The 20562-nt window shown below is 40.9% G+C and overlaps 1 protein-coding gene and 1 long non-coding RNA gene across 10 annotated transcripts in view; one reads left to right on the forward strand and one right to left on the reverse strand.

Annotated features, from left to right (window-relative positions):
* Positions 1-20562, forward strand: part of LOC141167029 (uncharacterized) — a 148055-nt gene that overhangs the window by 85842 nt on the left and 41651 nt on the right. The window lies entirely within an intron of this gene.
* The window catches only part of CACNA1A (calcium voltage-gated channel subunit alpha1 A), a 691505-nt gene continuing 686485 nt past the window's right edge, over positions 15543-20562 (reverse strand). For 8 of the 9 annotated variants that reach the window (XM_073654330.1, XM_073654327.1, XM_073654325.1 and 5 more), the window contains 2 exons: positions 20128-20339; positions 15543-16777 (listed from right to left, as the gene is read on the reverse strand). In XM_073654330.1, the coding sequence (XP_073510431.1) occupies positions 16250-16777; positions 20128-20339 (740 nt within the window). In that variant the 3' untranslated portion in view covers positions 15543-16249. The remainder of the gene's footprint in view (positions 16778-20127; positions 20340-20562) is intronic. The other variant, XM_073654332.1, reaches the window with a different exon arrangement.

The following is a 20562-nucleotide window of genomic DNA, read 5'->3' on the forward strand; positions in this document are numbered from 1 at the left end:
TTTCTTTTTACAAAATTGAACCCCTTAGTGACGGAGCCAATTATGTCCTTAATGACCAGGCCAAATTTTACAATTCTGACCACTGTCACTTTATGAGGTAATTACTCTGGAACGCTTCAACGGATCCCCCTGATTCTGAGATAGTTTATTCGTGACATGTTGTACTTCATGATGGTGGTAACATTTCTTCGATATGACTTTTGTTTATTTGTGAAAAAAAACAGAAATTTGGCGAAAAATTTAGCAATTTTCGAACTTTGAATTCTTATGCCCGTAAACCAGAGAGATATGTCACACAAAATAGTTAATAAATAACATTTCTCACATGTCTACGTTACATCAGCACAATTTTTGCAACAATACTTTTTTTTGTTAGGAAGTTATAAGGGTTAAACGTTGACCAGCGATTTTTCATTTTTCCAACAAACTGACAAAACCATTTTTTATAGGGACCACATCACATTTAAAGTAACTTTGAGGGGTCTATATGACAGAAAATACCCAAAAGTGACACCATTCTAAATTATGAAGGAGTCGGTGGACTCTGAAACGCGTAGACAATAAACCTACATTTTTATCCATACTAATGGTTTGTCGTGACTCCAGAGAGCGCAGAAACAACTTCCCTTCTCAGCATCTATCTCTGACATATCCATAGGAAGCTGCAGCATCTGGAGTCCAGGCATTATAGGTGAGCAGTTTTTAATATTTCTGTACCAATTATTAATTGGATAAGACCCTATTGCGATCTTGCATTTTTTCATACCAGTTTAAAAGCGGCACCCCTCAAGGTACTCAAAACCACAATCAAGAAGTTGATTAACCCTTCACGTGCTTCACAGGAACTGTTTTTCTTGTCTTGTGGTTTTTGTTGCCATTCTATGCTCCATTTTAACAAATATGGCGCACGTGCTTCATAAATTTTGCGCAAAATGCTCTTTTTTTTAACTTCGACTCTTTTTGTGACTTTTTAGTGCCAAAAGTCACACAAAATGTGCACCAAAAATAAACAAAAAGACACAGCAGTAAAAAAAAAGTAAACTGTTTGATGAATTTGTCGAAAATCAAAAAGTCACTAATTGAGAGATATTCAAGTTATAAAACTGGCGAAAACCCAATGATGAACCTGGGCCATGCTTCCTGACGTCTCCGAGAGAGTTTTCAGCAGGCTCATTGTCAGTAGAAGCAGAATTACAATGACAGATATCACCTCTATTCACAGCTGATAACACAGGATCTACTAATCATAAGCAATGTCACAGATACTTCAATGCCAAAAGATAGAGTCTGAGTCAGGGGAACATAGAAATCATAGGGGGGTACATAGAAATCATGGGGCCCCATAGAAGGTGTTCTAATTGCACCAACCCGCCTCCCCCCATTCAACAACAAAAAAAAAAATTGGTAGGGTCACAGAAGAACATATCTCACAACTTTGCAGCCTTTATAAGGTAATTTTCCTCCTACTGAAGCCCTAGATTCCACTTTCATTGCACCCATAAAGTATGATGCCAACAAAACGCACGGTATGATGACCCTACTGTACTCCATCTCAACTCCCCTGGCAAAGTATGGTGACCCCAATACAGTATGATCCCCCAATTGTAACCCCCACACAGCCCTCCATGCAGTACTGTATAATGGGCCTACATACAGTATTATGGCTCCCACACTGTATAATGGCCTGCACTAGCCCTCCAAACAGTATAATGGCCCCCACACAGTATGATGGACCCCACACAAACCTTCACACTGTATAATTGCTTGCAAACAGTATAATGGCACCCACATAGCCCTCCATAAAGTATAAAGGCTCCTACATAGCCCTCCATATATTATAATAGTTCCCACATAGCCCTCCATATAATATAATGGGCCTCATAGTCCTCCATATAGTGTATTGCACACTCTATAGTCCTTCATATAGTATACCGCACTCCTCATAGTCCTCCATACTGTATAATGCACCCCCATAGTCCTCCATACAGTATAATGCTCTCCCCATTGTCCTCCATACTGTATAATGCACTCCCCATAGTCCTCCATACAGTATAATGCACTCCCCATAGTCCTCCATACAGTATAATGCACGCCCATAGTCCTCTATACAGTTTAATGCTCCCCATATTCCATACAGTATAATGCACCCCATATATATATATATATATATATATATATATATATATATATATATACACACAGTATTCTGGCCAACACATTTATTCATTGATTTAAAAAAAATTTAATTACTCACCTCTCCTCCTCATTTCCCCATTGCTCCAGTCTCTGCAACAAGTGTTCTGAAGTGCAGTGGGCGCCATGTAGTGACATCATCACGCCCGCTGCGCTAAAACGTCAGACCCCAGGGAAGAATGATCTGTGAGGGAGCATTAGCTGATGCTCCCTCTTCCGTCATTGCTTTCAACTGTATCGGCATCCAGGATGCTGAAACAGTTCAACTTGCGATGCCGAGCTGGGTGGGGGGGGGGGCGGTGCTGACGCTGACGCTGGGCTCCTCCTGATGCTGTTTGGTATGAAAACACAAACCACGCTTTACTCACTGGCATTGTCTGTAGCGCTGACATGACGTCGCCAACGCAGCAGCCAATCATTGAGCTCAATGGCTCTGCTAGTTAAGACGGATCTCCCTGCTCAGAGCCACAGAGCTCACTGATTGGCTGATGACATGGTGCCAGCGCTGCTGCCAATGCCAGACACTGGGAGCAGTGGCAGAGACTCACCGGTGGATTTAGGGATGATGGGTGCAGTCTATTTTTTTTTTTAAATACCTACTGTATCTGTGCCTGCGGACTAATATTTCCTGAATGATGACAACTCCTTTAACACAAAACCTGATTCAAACAATAGGTAGTTTCTTGAAGACACATTATTTTTAAAAGCCAAGTATTGTGCTAAAATAATTTAAGAAGCTATCCTCATGGTGTGTAATCCCCATCACTCTGGCACAGGTTGCTTGGTGGTGACTGCCAGGACATAAAGCAATGATGACTCATTCTTTAGTCACCTGACTTTCGAGGACTGTGACTGGCTGCAGCAGTCTGATGACTTCCCTTTCTTTAGTCACCTGACCATCGAGGACTGTGACTGGCTGCAGCACTCAGATGACGTCCCATTTTTTAGTCACCTGACCATCGAGGACTGTGACTGGCTGCAGCAGTCAGATGGCCTTCCGTTCTATAATCACCTGACCACAGCCTGTTCTGGAGCGTCTGTAAGCAGCCCGAGCGAGATAGTCATGGGCGAGCTGCTGCTTCTGCTCGCTCTGGCACCCTGCAGACAAATCGTTTCCCTGTCCCGGTGTGCTGCTGTTTGTGGGGTGCATCACACTTACTTCTGGCCTGCAGGCCTCCACTGGCTCCAGGAATTCCTTTTCTGGAACCTTTGCAGCAATCAATCCAGGGGACACGGAATTCGTAACAATAATCAAACTTTTACTTGGTAAGTGTCAGTCTTTACAAACAGGCAATAAGGATAAGGCCCAACAGGTTGTAGTCTTCCCCACGGGTATCAGACACAACTTTAGCCCTAGTTCTCAGTAAGGGTAGAGGATTACTCTTGCTAACTTCCCTAACACTAGCAATTCTTCTCCACCACTAGCACTGCATCCTCCGCCTCTGAGTGTTTGAGTCCATTTTTTCCTGCATGTTGGCAGGTTCAGTGTGCCCAAGGGCCCCGACGTCCATCTCGAGGTTCCCAGGCCGACAAGCCGACTCGTGCGGAGGGGTTTTTTGGCAATCCACTGCCCCGAGTATTTTAGGCCCACGTTGGTCCTAGCAGCCTGAAACCTGCGGCTGCTGCTGTCACCTCTCACTGTCTCACAACTGAACTGTCACTTCCTGAATTCGGCACTAACTAAGTCCCCCCTCCCCAACCTGGCCCGCCGTTACCCGTTACAGTTGAACCTGTCTAGGCTAAACTACAGCCCCAGAGGGTTCTACCTTTGGAAACATACATTTATATAAAACACATTTAACCCCTTAGAGTGTCAGGGAGCAGAACATCACCTCCACCACTCCTACACGTCCGCTCTTAGAGGAGGTGAGTATAGCTTTTTTTCTTATGTTAGTACAATCCTTGGGGAGTTGGACAACCCTCTAAAGTTTTCCAATCCTTATTCATAAATAGACATTACCCTTGTCACATGTTTTATGCATGCAGTACAATCAGTGACATTACAACGCATGATGATGACATCATAATAATCGGTCTTTCTCTCACAACAGCCATGTAAAGCAGTTTACTATTTATTTATTTTTTTCTTTTAAAATGCATCAAAACATATTCATTTTTATTTATATTTTTTATTTTTTTTTTATTCTAAAATCAAACAGGAAAAATGGCAGGATAAAAAGTAAAGTCATTGGACCAGCTTTGCATTTTCAAGGGTCAGGTTTTTTTTGGCCCCTTTTTTTTTGTTTGTTTTTTTTTGTTTTTGTTTTTATTTAAAGAGATATCAACAGTAAAATCGTTCATTGACCATTGGTGACTGTAACCCTTTCACATGTCAGAGAAGCTTGCAAGTCACATTTTATTCATTCCACCTTGCATGGTCCTCTGACAGTGACCGTGATCAAGTCGATTGAACCTCTTCCCTGAACAGTGGCGAGCTGATATCTACTGAATCAATAAAAATAGAGCCTGTCATCTGAAATAGAATTTGTATAGAAAATCATCCTGAAGCATTGAATAAAGATTTTGTGTAAAGTGCTTCTTGGCAATTGGTAACTTTTGTACAAATAAAGATTTAAAGGGTAAAAGTGGTATCAAGTGAGGGGGCTTACATCGGAGATGGCCCCTGGTATTGATTCATCCCCTTTCCTACCTACATACTGGGCCCCTCACCTGCCTCCACGTGCATTTTTTGTAGGGCTGAAGCTCAGACACAGGTTCCTTTTCTTCCTTGGAGATGAGAAACCATCCACTAGACCTGACCTACACCTTATCTCTGTGGGCACCATAGGGCTCCCCAGCATCATATAAACACCACAGATCATTACCATACTGTAAGACTGCAAGTCTTTTTCAATCCAGATCTTTAAAAATCTCCCAAAACGTCATATTAAGGATTTTTCCCCATAAATTGTTTTCATGCACACAGTGGAAAATCTTATCACACGACCTGTTGGGATTATTCTAAATGACCACAGAAATCCACCTTGTATGGTAACAATGTTCACCTGTAGCTGCTTCTATTGGTTATTTCTAGTGGAGAAAGGTCACAAATTCAATAGTCCTGTCCTGCAACCCCTTCACTTACCCATTGCAAGATGTGGGATTGGAACTTTTTGTGTGAGACTACTACAGTTGATCTCCCATGAAGACAAGCATAAATATATGGAGCGCCGAGTCCTGTGACTCCAATCATGAAAAGCATGGAGCGACTTCTGACCCAAAATGTGGCTCTGTTGTAAAATACAGTGGCATGTAAAAGTTTGGACAGCCTTGGTCAAAATTACTGTTATTGTGAACAGTTAAGCAAGTTGAAGATGAAATGATCTCTAAAAGAGCTAAAGTTAAAGATGACACACACATTTCCTTTGTATTTTTGGCAAAAAAAATATATTGTCATTTTTTACATTTTAAAAATCACTAAAATGAAAGTGGGCAGATGCAAAAGTTTGGGCACCCTTGGAGATTGGTGTGCACAAATAACTTTGACCAAGGTTTCAAAGTTAAGTTTCTAAGCAGCTGCCTAGCACTCTGAAAATGAAAATGGTGGAGGCCCACAAAGCAGGAGAAGCCTATGAGAAGATAGTGAAGCGTTTTCAAGTTGTCCTTTCGTCAGTTCAAAATGTAATTAAGAAATGGCAGTTACCAGGAACAGTGGAGGTCAAGATCAGGTCTGGAAGACCAAGCAAAATTTCAGTGAGAGCTGCTCGTAAGCATGCTAGAGAGGCAAATCAGAACCCCTGCTTAATTGCAAAAGACGTTCAGAAAGATTTAGCAGACACTGCAGTCGTGGTACATTATTCTACAGTTCAGAGATAGCTGCACAAATATGGCTTTCATGGAAGAGTCATCAGAAGAAAACCACTCCTGCGTCCCCACCATAAAATTCAGCATCAGAAGTATGCAAAAGAACATCTAAACAAGCCTGATGCATTTTTGAAACAAGTCCTGTGGACCGATGAGGTTATAATAGAAGTCTGTGGCCACAATGTTTAAAGGTATATGTGGAGAAAAAAGGGCACAGAATTTCAGGAAAATAACATCTCGCCAACCATTAAGCATGGGGGTGGCTCAATCATGCTTTGGGGTTGTGTTGCAGCCAATGGCACAGGGAACATTTCACGGGTAGAGGGAAGAATGGATTCAATGAAATTTCAACAAATTCCTGATACAAACAACACCATCTGTAAAAAATGTGAAGTTGAAAAGAGGATGGCTTCTACAAATGGATAATGATCCTAAACACACGTCAGAATCCACAATAGGCGACCTCAAAAGGCGCAAGCTCAAGGTTTTACAATGGCCCTCACAGTCCCCTGATTTGAACATCATTGAAAATCTGTGGCTAGACCTCAAAATAGCAGTGCATGCAAGACGATCCAGGAATCTCACAGAACTGGAAGAATTTTCCAAGGAAGAATGGATGAAAATCCCTCAAACAAGAATTGAAAGACTCTTGTCTGGCTACAAAAAGCGTTTACAAGCTGTGATACTTTCAAAAGGGGGCGCTACTAGGTACTAACCATGCAGGGTGCCCAAACTTTTGCATCGGCCCATTTTCCTTTTGTAATTTTTGAAATGTAAAAGATGAAAAAATATGTATATTTTTTGCCTAAAATACAAAGGAAATGTGTCATCTTTAACTTTAGGCCTTTTATAGATTATTTCATCTTCAACTTGCTTAACTGTTCACAATAACAGGAATTTTGGCCAAACTTTTACATGCCACTGTACATTCTTTTTGCATGGCGATTTGGCTGTGTTTTCTCCAATCTTCACAAAATGCTGAATAAACTGATTGGTCGATAGAAGGTGCAACACAGGAGCCCCTACATGCATTTCTGTTACTGGTGGAATCGAGCAGTGCAGATATAATTGGCTGCGGGGTATTAGCATCATTAGTATTATTCAGTTTGGAGTGAAAGAGCCGTATCACTGCTGTAAATCAGGTTTTGGTCTCTTTGTACTTATGCCCACCACAGAATAAAGTGGCCATTCGTGAACTGAAAAAATACTGTGTCTATTAGTTCACTATGAATTCTGAAAATATTTAAGTCTTTATGACCTATCCAATCTCAGGAAGAGTAATCAAGCACTGAAAGGGGTCTGTCCACTAATTACCATTATATACTCTTACTAACATACTCTTATTTTCACAAATGCTCGGTCTTAGGTACGGCAGCACCCCTTCTCAACACTGAAAAAAACATTTCTTATCTTAGCCCTTCAACAGTGCTGTATGTGAAGGGGGCTGACTGGCTAATTTCTACAGCTAGCCCAATCCCCTGTACCATAATTTGGTCTGAATGTGATTTTTTTTTTTGCAAAATCATATGAATAGTTCTTGGAGGAATAGCAGTTTATAGACCTGTGAATAACCTGTCAGCCTGTAGTGGAAGCTGCTGAATTATATATTGTAACATTTCTGGATTGGCCTGTAATTTTAATTAAAGAGAATCTATGAAATTAGAAAAAGGGGCCACGTTATTCTAAGCCTCGGCTGTCAATTGAAAAGAGTGTCACTAGCGTTGGGGAAAAAAGGGAGAACAGTGGCACCTTCCGTCTAACTCGTACTCCTTGGTACTAGGTGTAAAACAACTGATTGTGATCAATGGAGCAAGTATTGGACCTGATATTCGGAAGACACCCGGATAAGACAGGCATTTTCTTAAATATTTTTAGTTAATAATTTACCATTACTGGATGTAATAGGATGATTTTTCCTCTTTATAGCATAAACAACAAGAAAACTTACTGTGTTTGATCCTGTTCACAATACTTATAAGTCTCCCGTCAGGAGTATGCATTGGAAGATATTCCCCACATATCCCCCTGTATTGTCGCAGATGCCTGGTATACAAACATAGGCCAGCAGGACACTGTTTTGTCCTCTATGAATACACTTGCTGTATGCGCAGAGAGCTTTCCTATGCATGCACAGAGCATGCACTATACATGGAGCATGAACATAGTTTTATTGCCTGTGCTTGGTTTGAACAGTCATTCTGTGCTGACAGAGACCCTTTAAAGGGAACCTGTCCCTTCAGAAAATGCTATTTACCTGCAGATATAGTGCAGATGTACTGCAGAGCGAGCTGTCAATCAGAGTGCCAGGGCGTGCTTCCAGCGGCCGCTGTCTGTATAGTGAGCCGTGACTGTAGCCGCTCCAAGCACGCCGCTATGGCTGAAAGTCAGCGGCTTCCCCCAGGAAATAAGTTAATTTTTTCACGGTAGCCTCCTTTGGAGTAGGGCAGCATTGTAACTCTATTTACTGGCATATTAACCCCATATCTGCAGGTAAGTAGTGTTTTCCGAGGTAGTAGGTTCATTGTACAAATATTACAGACTCTAATATAATAGTTTAAGATTATGGCAAAATCCTGACGTGAATACAAATTAAAAATGTGAGTGTGAACCAGGGTCTAGTGAAGGTGACACAGAATCATCAAAAATAATTAATTTTGTGGTATAGAAGTAATTATTCCATCCTATAGTGACAATGATAGACAAATCGCAAACCCTCATGTACCAGCTATGTCAGTATATAAATGAAATCAGAAGGAAGAAACTGTCTCTTTTTAACACCTATTTTTGGTAGCTACCCTATAAGACAGTGCTGACATGACCATGAATATAAGCCAGATAATCCTCCAAAAGCAGGAGATTCCCCCCAGCTGTTTAGGTGTCCATTCAGAGCAGAGTACTGCTTGGGTGAGGAGGGGCTTTTCGGATAGTTTTTACTTTTGGAGGAAACTTTGGCTTTTCTCTTTAGCCATGTTCACACGTTGCGTTTTTGCTGCATTTTTTTCTGCAGGCAAAACCTGCTCTCTTGGCAGTAAAGAAGCTGCATACAAAAAGCAGGTTTTGCTGCTTTTTTGCTGCGTCTTTCAGGATCCCAAAGTTCAGCTTTGCTTCCACCACAGAAGCATGAACACCGGAATAGTCAGGAATAGTTTACCTAAGACATTGGCAGAGCATTGAGTTTGTAGGACACTGTTTACTTTCACACTTTGGTTGACCCTGGAGTTGATCAGGTATTGTTTAATTTCACACCTTGTTTACATTACACACATCACTAATCTAATTAAACTATACTAATCCTAACTGCCATCTCTGGTGAGAACACCAAGACATTATGGTTTAAACTTGGCAAAAGCACAAAAATAAATGGGTTTCACATACTGCTGTACTTGCTTTTTTCACCAAAAAATGCAGCAAAACCTGATACCTGCTTTTTTTGCTGCATTTTTGCACTTACTCATTGCTTTCTATGGGTGACAAAATCCTGAAAAAACGCTGAAAGAAGTGACATGTTGCAGTTTGCAAAATCTCAGCAGTTTTCCAATTCAGTCAGGAAAAACAAAACATTGCGTGTGCATGAAATTTCTGAAATCTCATAGCTTTTGCTGGTACTGTAAAACACAGCTTTTAATTTACATAAATTTGCATAAAAAACGCAGCAGAAATGCAACGTGTGAACTTACAAGGCTCATTGACTTATAGGGTATCTTCCTCCAACAGGAGCCTCTAGAGAGGCATTTTTCTTCCTCCATTGGGAGAGCTAATTTGCACCACTTTTTGATGGAGCATTGCTCGATCTGTAATGCCTCCCCCAAAAACTAGATATATACACCACAGACATGAAGAAACCCCATTTATCGACCAATCACATATTCAACAAACACATCTGTTGTACATATGCGGTTACACAGCTCTGTCCCATGATGTGCAGGATGATGCAGATAACATAGAATTCAAGCCTTTATTTCATAAGAGTTTCACTTAGAAAATAAGTATGAATGACAAGAAGTGCGTACAACACGTTTCGGCCCCGGACTGTGTTCTCTGCGTACATTGTGCACAACAGACCTCATGCACGACATTTTCCACAACCTGAGATGCTGTTTTCTGTTACAGTTGGCAGGAAACATAACGCTTAGTGCAAACGAAGGACACAATAGTGAATCACAAATATTCACGCCTGCCCTCTGGCGCCACTTACAGGTCACAGGTACATGCAACAGCTGGGAACCACTAGCCTGGTTGATTCTTCTGATCATCTATTCATCTCAATATATATATATATATTTTTTTTTTTGTTTTGTTTTGTTTTTAAGAATCAGAAAAAAACAGTCTCCATTCTTCCTAGATATGATGGTAACATGGGCACAGTCCTAGCATGTCGCTATAAAAACAGGAATATGCCATCGATTACTGTTCATAACACAATTGTAACCCATAGTTATTGCAGCAGGGGCACGACAGGAGTACAGGAACATTATCAGTACTATCACTGCAGAGCTGATGCTTATTTTGTAGCACATACAAATCTACCCAGAATTTCTCACTAAAAAGGAATCATGGTATAATATTACGGTAATCGCAAAGGTGGAGAAACAATAAAGCCACCCAGAAATATCACCCAGGGGTGTCTGGTGGGACAAGAGCCTTTGTAGGAGAGCACCCGAGGAGCAAAAGGCTACTCCCTCAGGAAGGGGGTTTAGATAAAGGACAGCACTTGGACCAATATTATTCAATTGGGTTTGTCAGATGACCATTTTTTTTAGTACATGGACCAAATGTCCACGGGAACAAAAAAATTGCAGCATGCGCTATTTTCTAACACCTTTCAGATGAGACTTTTAAAGTAAAAAAAAATTCGATCCCATATGGATCAACTGTAAAGCATCTGATTTTTATGGATATGTTGCAATCATTAACATAGGAAACAGTTTTAGTTTTTGTAAATTTAATTCATTGCTGATGTATAAAAATGGATGGCATACGTTTGACAGTACAGATGAAAAATCGTCCCTTTTTTTTACTGGATGAAAATCAGACTGTTTATTATACGCTTGTGTGATTCTGGCCTTGGAATCCTGTGTCCGCTCCGCTGGGTCATTTTGTCCCTCTGGAAACCAAGTGATCCGATTAACCTGCACATGAAAAACTCAGGCCCATGGGCCAAATTTGGCCCGCAATGCCGGCACCGCCCCCCCCCATCATATAGTATTGAGGACTATGTGGGGCCATTATACTTTGTGCAGGACTATGTGGTGCCCATAATACTGTATGGAGGACTATGTGGGGCCCATTATACTGTATGGAGGACTATGTGGGGCCCATTATACTGTATGGAGGACTATGTGGTGCCCATAATACTGTATGGAGTACTGTATGGGGTGCATTATACTGCATGGAGCACTATGTGGGGCCCAATATACTATTTGGAGGACTGTGTGGGGCTGGGCCCATCATACTGTATGGAGGACTATGTGGGGCCCATAATACTGTATGGAGGACTATGTGGGGCCATTATATTGTATGGATGACTATGTGGGGACATTATACTGTATTGAACACTATGTGGGCCTATTATACTGTATGGAGCACTGTGTGGGCCCATTATACTGTATGGAGCACTATGTGGGGCCCATAATACTGTATGGAGCACTATGTAGGCCATTATATTGTATGGATGACTATGTGGGCCCATTATACTGTATGGAGCATTGTATGGGCCCATTATACTGTATGGAGCACTGTGTGGGCCCATTATACTGTGTGGAGCACTATGTGTGCCTATTGTACTGTATGGAGCACTATGTGTGCCTATTGTACTGTATGGCGCACTATGTGGGGCCCATAATACCGTATGGAGCACTGTGTGGGGCCATTATACTGTATGGAGCACTATGTGGGGCCATTATATTGTATATATGACTATGTGGGCCTATTATACTGTATGGAGCACTGTATGGGCCCATTATACTGTATCGAACACTATTTGGGACCATTATCCTGTATGGAGTACTGTGTGGGGCCCATTATACTGTATGGAGCACTATGTGGGACCATTATCCTGTATCAAGGACTATGTGGGAGCATTATCCTGTATGGAGCACTCTGTGGGCCCATTATACTGTATGGAGCACTATGTGGGACCATTATCCTGTATCGAGGACTATGTGGGACCATTATCCTGTATGGAGCACTGTGTGGGGCCCATTATACTGTATGGAGCATTATGTGGGGCCATTATACTGTATGGAGCACTATGTGGGGCCCATTATACTGTATGGAGCACTATGTGGGGCCCATTATACTGTATGGAGCACTATGTGGGGCCCATTATACTGTATTGAGCACTATGTGGGTCCATTATACTGTATGGAACACTATGTGGGGCCCATTATACTGTATGGAGCACTATGTGGGGCCCATTATACTGTATGGAGCACTGTGTGGGGTCTATTGTACTGTATGGAGGACTATGTGGGACCCAGGGCTGTGGAGTCGGAGCCCATTTTGGTGGAGTCGGAGTCGGTATAAAATGGACCGACTCCGACTCCTAAAATATATAATAAATTGGGTACAGTAGTTCAATGCAGTTTGTGGGGAATATTTTTTCATAAGAGTTTGGGAAAGTTATGAAATGTCCTATAAATGTCTGTCCTATTCCTGATCTAAGGGTCTAGACTTTTAGCTGAGATTAATCTGTGCTACTGTAAATTCATCACTTAAACATGAGCCATGTATGAGGGAGTCGGAGTCGGTGGCATGGAAATTTCGGAGTCGGAGTCTTACCGACTCCACAGCCCTGGTGGGCCTATTATACTGTATGGAGCACTATGTGGGCCCATTATACTGTATGGAGGACTATGTGGGCCCATTATACTGTATGGAGGACTATGTGGGGCCCATTATACTGTATGGAGGACTATGTGGGGCCATTATACTGTATGGAGCACTATGTGGACCCATTATACTATATGGAGGACTATGTGGACCCATTATACTGTATGGAGGACTATGTGGTGCCCATTATACTGTATGGAGCACTATGTGAGGCCCAATATACTGTATGGAGGACTATGTGGGGCCCATTATACTGTGTGGAGGACTATGTGGGGCCCATTATACTGTGTGGAGGACTGTGGGGCCATTATACTGTGTGGAGGACTATGTGGGGCCCATTATACTGTATGGAGCACTATGTGAGGCCCAATATACTGTATGGAGCACTATGTGGGTCCATTATACTGTATGGAGGACTATGTGGGGCCATTATACTGTATGGAGGACTATGTGGGGCCATTATACTGTGTGGAGGACTATGTGGGGCCATTATACTGTGTGGAGGGCTGTGTGGGGCCATTATACTGTGTGGAGGGCTGTGTGGGGATCACAGTTGGGGCATCATACTGTGTTGAGGTCACCATACTTTGCTGGGGGGGTACAGTAGGTTCATCATATCGTGCGTGTGGAGGGTACTGTGAGGGTATCATACTGTGTTTTGGGTCACTTTTGTTAGTATCATACTTTATACTTTATCATACTTTATTACCTGTGTTACTTAATATATAATATTTAATTCAAGTTTTTTTTACCCTTTCTTATTACATATTTAAATTAGGCCATTTCTACTGCTCTTACATAACATATTATTCCAATATGCTAAGATCTATTAATTTACTTTGTTCTTGGGACAAGCCCTTTAAGTTTGTTTCCATATGAAAAGCTTCATCGTTATATTTGATGATAAGGAAAAACTTCCTTAATTGTAGACATTTTTTTAATAGATATCAAGATTGGCCAGTGACTTTGTCCAAGTTTTTTTATTTTGGCCCTCTGTGTATTTGAGTTTGACATCCCTATATTAACCCAATGTTTTCTATAGCAAAATAATAAGCTGCATGTATGATGAAGGCATAGAGAAGGGGAAGAGTAAACCTGATGGCTACAAAACAAGCAACATTTCAGTTTAATAACAGAGAGGTGATATTATCAGAGAAGCAGAAACATAAAAACAAAAAGTGTTATTTGAACCTTGGTAAACGCTTCTGTCCAGACCTTATCACGCTGGATTATTACAAATTATAGCGCTGATAATATTAATAAACCATGAGAGACATTTCAAGTGATAGAAAGTTGTAAGTTTGTATTGAAGCCGTTGTTTTGACTTTAATACCCTTTGCATTAGAAAAGGCAACACAGACCTTTTGCACTGTGCATCTATCTCTCTCTCTCTCTCTCTCTCTCTCTCTCTCTCTATATATATTTATATGTATATGTATAGAGAGAGAGAGAGAGAGATTTTTTTTAGAAAAATATAAGTAAACATACCCCCTATAACTAGACTGGTGGCACATAACTGATGACAAACTTGGTTCGAGCATGGACTGTTTACTTAGATCCGCCGACAGCCCATGCACTGCGGTCCATGCTCGGACCAAGTTTCAAGGATGTCTGAATGAGCCGTAAGGGTGACAATAGGACACTTACACCATGTTGTTCAATCCAATATTCTCTTCCGATTCATTTCTTAACATTCTTTTGTAGGGGTCGGAGCTTCTAGTCCCCTTCTAGTACAATTGCTTGCCTTGTGTCCACCACTAGGGGGAGATCACTGCATACTGTTTTATCATTGAGTTCAGTGTATAAAAAGTATGCAGTAAGCTCCTCGGCTCCCTCTAGTGGAGCCAGGCAGCCAGAATTAAATCATGCAACTGCAGGCCTATGCAGTGGATTCGGAGCCCATGAAAATCTCAGCACAAAATGTTGCACCTATTTATGTTAGGAAAATAAAAAGAACAAATGGATTTTAAGGGTGGACATTCATTTAAAAGGCTTTTTTCACATCTTGCAAGGGAGACCCTCTCCTCTATGTTTGTACCTTACTGAGACTAGAGGGATCTGCACTTGCACCCCCACGCCCCAACATTGCATTTCTTAGTTGGATAATATTGCAGTTCCTGTGGAGAATGAAAGCCCTCTAAGGTTTACATTGCCCAGGAATAAAGGGGCCGCAGCAGCTGCTGCCTCTGCTGTATCTTTTCAGATGATTGCCTCGCTACCATGTAAGGGGGATATTGATATGGAGACCACTTGCTCTGATAGAGGCCAGATTGATATTAGCTTTATACTCAGACTTCATTTTAAAATAGTGTCACTTTATCAAATAAAACAGGAACTTTTACGAATATAATATAGACCATTTTCAAGCACATTTCCCTTCCCCCCCAAATACATAATTCTCAGCTCGCCACTTGGATAGAGATTCCAGTTTTCATCTATCATCATAAATTCAATGTGTGTATATATATTTATATTTAACATTTTTTTGCCATTTATAATATTCATGCATCCGCCACACTCCGCATCTAACATTTTTCAAACAAAGTCGGAAAAAAAAGCATTTTAAAATATTAGCAACGCAATTTTGTTTTTTGTGTTTTTTATGTCTCAATTTTGGGACTTTCAAGCAAAAAATCAGATGTTGAATCAAATGCTGCTTTTTTTTGTATTTTTTTTCTCCAACATTATTTTTGTCTTTTTTTTTTTTTGTTGGATTTTCTTTTTTTTTTTTTTTTGTTAATATTCTCATTTCCGCAGGCAATATGAACAAATATGAGCTCTAAACACTCTTGTGTGTGTGCATCTGCGTGCTCTTTCCAAGACAATAAACCAGCACACATATATATCCAATCCTCTGGATGATAAAACTCATCGATACAAATTGAGAAAATAAAATAAAATAATAACATTTTGTACATTTTCCAAAAGTTCTCTGCAGCTTTTTTTTCTTTAGAAATTTTTTATGCCAGTTTTGCGTTTTTTTTTTTTCTTTTCGTTTTTTTTTTCCTTGTCTTCTGGGAAGATTTGACCAATGGAAATGTTTCTGAAAAGTGATATTGGGTAGCTCAGAGAGCAGGGAGGGGGGATTTGGTGGTAAACTTGTTGCTTTATCCTCCTGAGTGTCATCTACTCTCTTTGAAAATACAGATGCCCTCTCGAAATTTTTGTAGTTATAAAAAACATGCTGCAAGGGCGTCCTTCCTTTTACCAAAAATGTGGAAAGGAATAAAAGGAGGATTTTCTTTTTTGGTGGCATCTTTCGAATGTTTTTGGGCAACATATTTTCCTCCCCGTCTTATTCCTTTTTGCAGATGTGTCTTTGATTTCCCTGCTAGATTGAAGTTCATTTTTATTAATTTGATTTATATATTTATATATATAAATATAAATATGTTTATATATATTTATATATATATATTTTTTAGCACCAGTCGTCCTCCTCACTCTCACTGTAACGTTCGTGACGAGATTTAGTGGGTCGCGGGGTCCCATGGGAGTAGCCGTTGGGCAGCCTGCGCCCGTGTGGCGAGAGGGGTAGTGCCCCCCCGGAGTCAGCAGTCCTGGAGGTGCGCTGGTCACAGGGGTGGGGTCCCTCATAGGAGGAATCCCGGTATGGACCACTGTGCCTGCATCCAGCGCGAGGGGCATCAGAGCAGTGTCCCCTGGTGTGACGATGTGGTCTGGGAGAATCATTATGAGTAGCTTGTCTTTCGTTGCTGCCCACGTGGCTGTCATTCTGAGGATATCTTCTTGGGGGAGTCACTCTGCAAGGAGACAGTTGCTGCTGTTGCTGGGAAGAGCAGATGCTGGCAGGCCGGCGAACCACAGGGGAGTAGGTAATACGTGGCCTGGGGGTTGGGGGAAGCTGGGGCAGCTGTCGCCTTCCTCTGCGGGGTGTGCTGGCCCCAGAGGTTGAGGGCACGGGGCTGCCATCCACTGAACTACTGCCCTACACAAAAATCCAAACAAAATGGGAATTCAAGAGCAAGAGAAAACACGAAAAGGAGACACACCAGGTGGGACGGATACAAGACACAAGAGGTTGGAGAAAGAAAAAAAGAGGGCGATGTGTAAAAAAAGAGGAGATTCGATGGAGAACCGAAAACATGAGTTGTGATGTTGGGGTATGTCAATATATAAATGGGATATATCGATGATGTATAAATGTTGTATATCGATAATATATAAATGGAGTATATCGATGATGTATAAATGGGATATATCGATGATGTATAAATGTTGTATATCGATAATGTATAAATGGAGTATATCGATAATGTATAAATGGGGTACATCGATGATGTATAAATGGGGTATATCGATGATGTATAAATTGGGGTATATCGATGATGTATAAATTGGGGTATATAGTTGATGTATAAATGGGGTACATCGATGATGTATAAATTGGGGTATATCGATGATGTATAAATTGGGGTATATTGATGATGTATAAATTGGGGTATATCGATGATGTATAAATTGGGGTATATTGATGATGTATAAATTGGGGTATATAGTTGATGTATAAATGGGGTACATCGATGATGTATAAATTGGGGTATATGGATGATGTATAAATTGGGGTATATTGATGATGTATAAATTGGGGTATATCGATGATGTATAAATTGGGGTATATTGATGATGTATAAATTGGGGTATATCGTAGATGTATAAATTGGGATATATTGTAGATGTATAAATTGGGATATATTGTAGATGTATAAATTGGGATATATTGATGTATAAATTGGGGTATATCGATGATGTATAAATAAGGCATATCGTTGATATATAAATTGGTTTATATTGATGATATATAAATTGGGGTATATCGATGATGTATAAAGTGAAAGAAACACATCAAAGGAAGGGATATATCCAGGGTCACAAAAAGAGATACACAAGTAAAACAGATGAGATGAATGAAAGAAAAAAAAAAAATAATACGGAAACGAGAGTTCAAGGATGGAAGACAGACACAGGACACATTTAACACATACGGGGGTGAGTTAAGAAATCAGCAAGAAGAGGCGAGAAGTGCCCTCACATGTACACAGAAGGTTAATGACAGGGTTCAGAGGGGATGGGGAAAGGGTGCCACAGCAACAAGGAAATAAAAAAAATAACAGAAAAAGTGGAAAAAAGATGGATTTTCTGTAAGTTTTTGTGCCGCAACAAGCAGATTGAGCAAAACAAGCAAGGGGTAAAGAGACAGAAGATCCAACCAAAGTGAGAGTAGGCAACTAAAAGACAGATAAAGCCCACTACTACCCGACCTTCTCCACCTTCACCACTTCTCACCGTATACCCACAACCAACTGCATTCCCTTTAAAAATACATGAGCAGCAAGAAAAATGTGACAGTATGGGAAGCTGATACCCCAGCAAGGGCAGGAAAAGGGCAAGCAGGCAAAGAAAGGGAAGATTTGGAAAGGGGAAGATGTGATGAATGGGAGGAGGTATAGTAGGGCCCCTCCAGCCACAGAATAAATATCACAAATGCAAGGAGTTTAGAAAGTAAGGATGGAGAAAGGATAGAGGGGGGAAGACGTGATTTATAGAAAATATTCTGGCAACTAATATCTCCATTCATTCCTCCTCTGCTCTGTAAAAGACCATCTGTCACCTTTATGTTCGCATAGGAGATATAAATCAAGTGTCGCTTTGAAGCAGCTTTTTTAGGGAAGGGGCGGGGGTTTACTTTGGAGCACATTTTTCTAAGGGGTATGTATATCTCTGTAAGAGTGTAAATGATACAAAGACAATAGCCTCCATAGGATACAGCATGTATTTAGGTTTTGTTATTATTTGTGTAAAAATAAGAAAAAAAAGCATATGGGTGACAGATATTCTTTAAAAGGAATCTATTAAGAGGTTTTTGTTATGTAATCCAAAAGCAGTATGATGTAGGGGCTGAGACCCTGATTCCAGCGATGTGTCACTTGCTGGTCTGCATACTACACAGAGAAGTTGACTAGGAGGCTTGAGGCACCAAGGCCCGTAGTGATAATCTGTTGCTGATAAAACACCGACAACACACAGCCTAGTAAGTGACACATCGCTGGAAACAGGCTCTCTGCCTCTATGTCATTCTGCTCTCAGATTACATAGCAAAAACCTGCTGACAGATTCCCTTTAATGCACAACATAATGTAATTCTTGAAGGGAATCTGTCACCAGGTTTCTTTCTACCCCATCTGAAAGCAGCATAATGTAGGAAAAGAGACCCTGATTCCAGTGATGTGTCACTTTACTGGATGTGCAGTTTTAATTACTGTTTTATCTGCTGTAGATCTAGCAGTTCTCTGAATGCTGAGCTCTGTCTGACCCCGCCCACACCACTGATTGGCTGCTTTCTGTGTACACTGTGCATAGGCAGAAAGCTGCCAATCAGTGGTGGAGGCATGGCTGGATTACCTGGCCGCAGACTAACTAGCCTTCTAGTGATAATCTGCTGATAAAACAGGGATTTTATCAAAACTACACTAAGCAGCCCAGTAAGTGACACATTGCTGGAATCAGGGTCTCTGCCCATATATTATGCTGCTCTCAGATTATGTAGCAAATCCCTGGTGATAGATTCTCTTTAGATAACAAACCTTAGGATACAGGGACAGTATGTTCAAGAACGTTGAGTATAAATACAAGCTACTATTAATGTTCATAAATGTATATGTCATTACTGTCTAGAGAACCTTTTCCATAGCATATCCTTCTAATCTGGAGCCCCCCACTGACACCTGTAATACAGAGTTCTCCCTGTTACTTAGTAGTCAGAACTGCGAGGATGGGCGTCATGGGACCCTTTTGTTGTATAAAAAGGGAGGGAGACGTGATAAGTTATGTAGCTGTCATGATAGAAATGTGCCTAATCTCAGCCTGTCTTGATTTTCTTTGCTGTAGATGTTAGGTTTTTATAACCCAATAGAGAATAAGCCATGTATTACCCTGCCGTCATGCTCGGCCCAACCTAATCATAGCATTGAAGGATAATGAGGGTAGTTTAATGTAATTTATTAAAAAAAGGATATTTATATGAAGACATTGAAAAACACTTTAAACAATCATTTTCATATGCCATGTGGATATAATAGAGGTAGCCCTCCGCCCGTGACACCTGTCTTATGACCAGAGACCATATACAGTTACATGTTATTAGTAGCTTGTTTTTAGTTATTGTCATAACTGTTCCTGTCTCCAAAGCCTGTGTTTTTCATGCTGCCCTGCTCTCCCTCCCTTACAGTTTAGCTGACCCAGTCCCTATGTATAAATATCATTGAAAGAAGAACCCACCTGTCTGTGTGGAGCGTAGTCTCGACCCATACTTGGTGAACGAGAACTTGGTCTCCCATATTCTAGACGTTCTCTATCAGATCCAGAGTGATGATGATGGTGGTGGTGATGATGGTGATGGTGGTGGTGATGCTTTCTGTCTCGGGTTCGTCCTCGTTCTTCTGAAGGCAGGTCACATGACTGTGTCGTGGTACTGAGCTCTGTACCAAGACCTATAGGTAGTATCAGGTAAAAAGAAATTAGGTTAGGTTTACAGAGTTCTGAAAAAAATGAAAAACTATTCATGCACCATGTAGAGCAGGGATGTCAAACTCAAAATACATAGAGGGCCAAAATTAAAAGCTTGGACGAAGTCGAGGGCTGACCTCCATACAGTATAATGGCCCCACATAGTGCTCCATATAGTATAATGGCTCCACATATTGCTTCATATAA

This window comes from Phyllobates terribilis, unplaced genomic scaffold (genome assembly GCF_046119375.1).
Source record: "Phyllobates terribilis strain yellow unplaced genomic scaffold, ASM4611937v1 Scaffold_11__3_contigs__length_659146591, whole genome shotgun sequence".
Lineage (NCBI taxonomy): Eukaryota > Metazoa > Chordata > Amphibia > Anura > Dendrobatidae > Phyllobates > Phyllobates terribilis.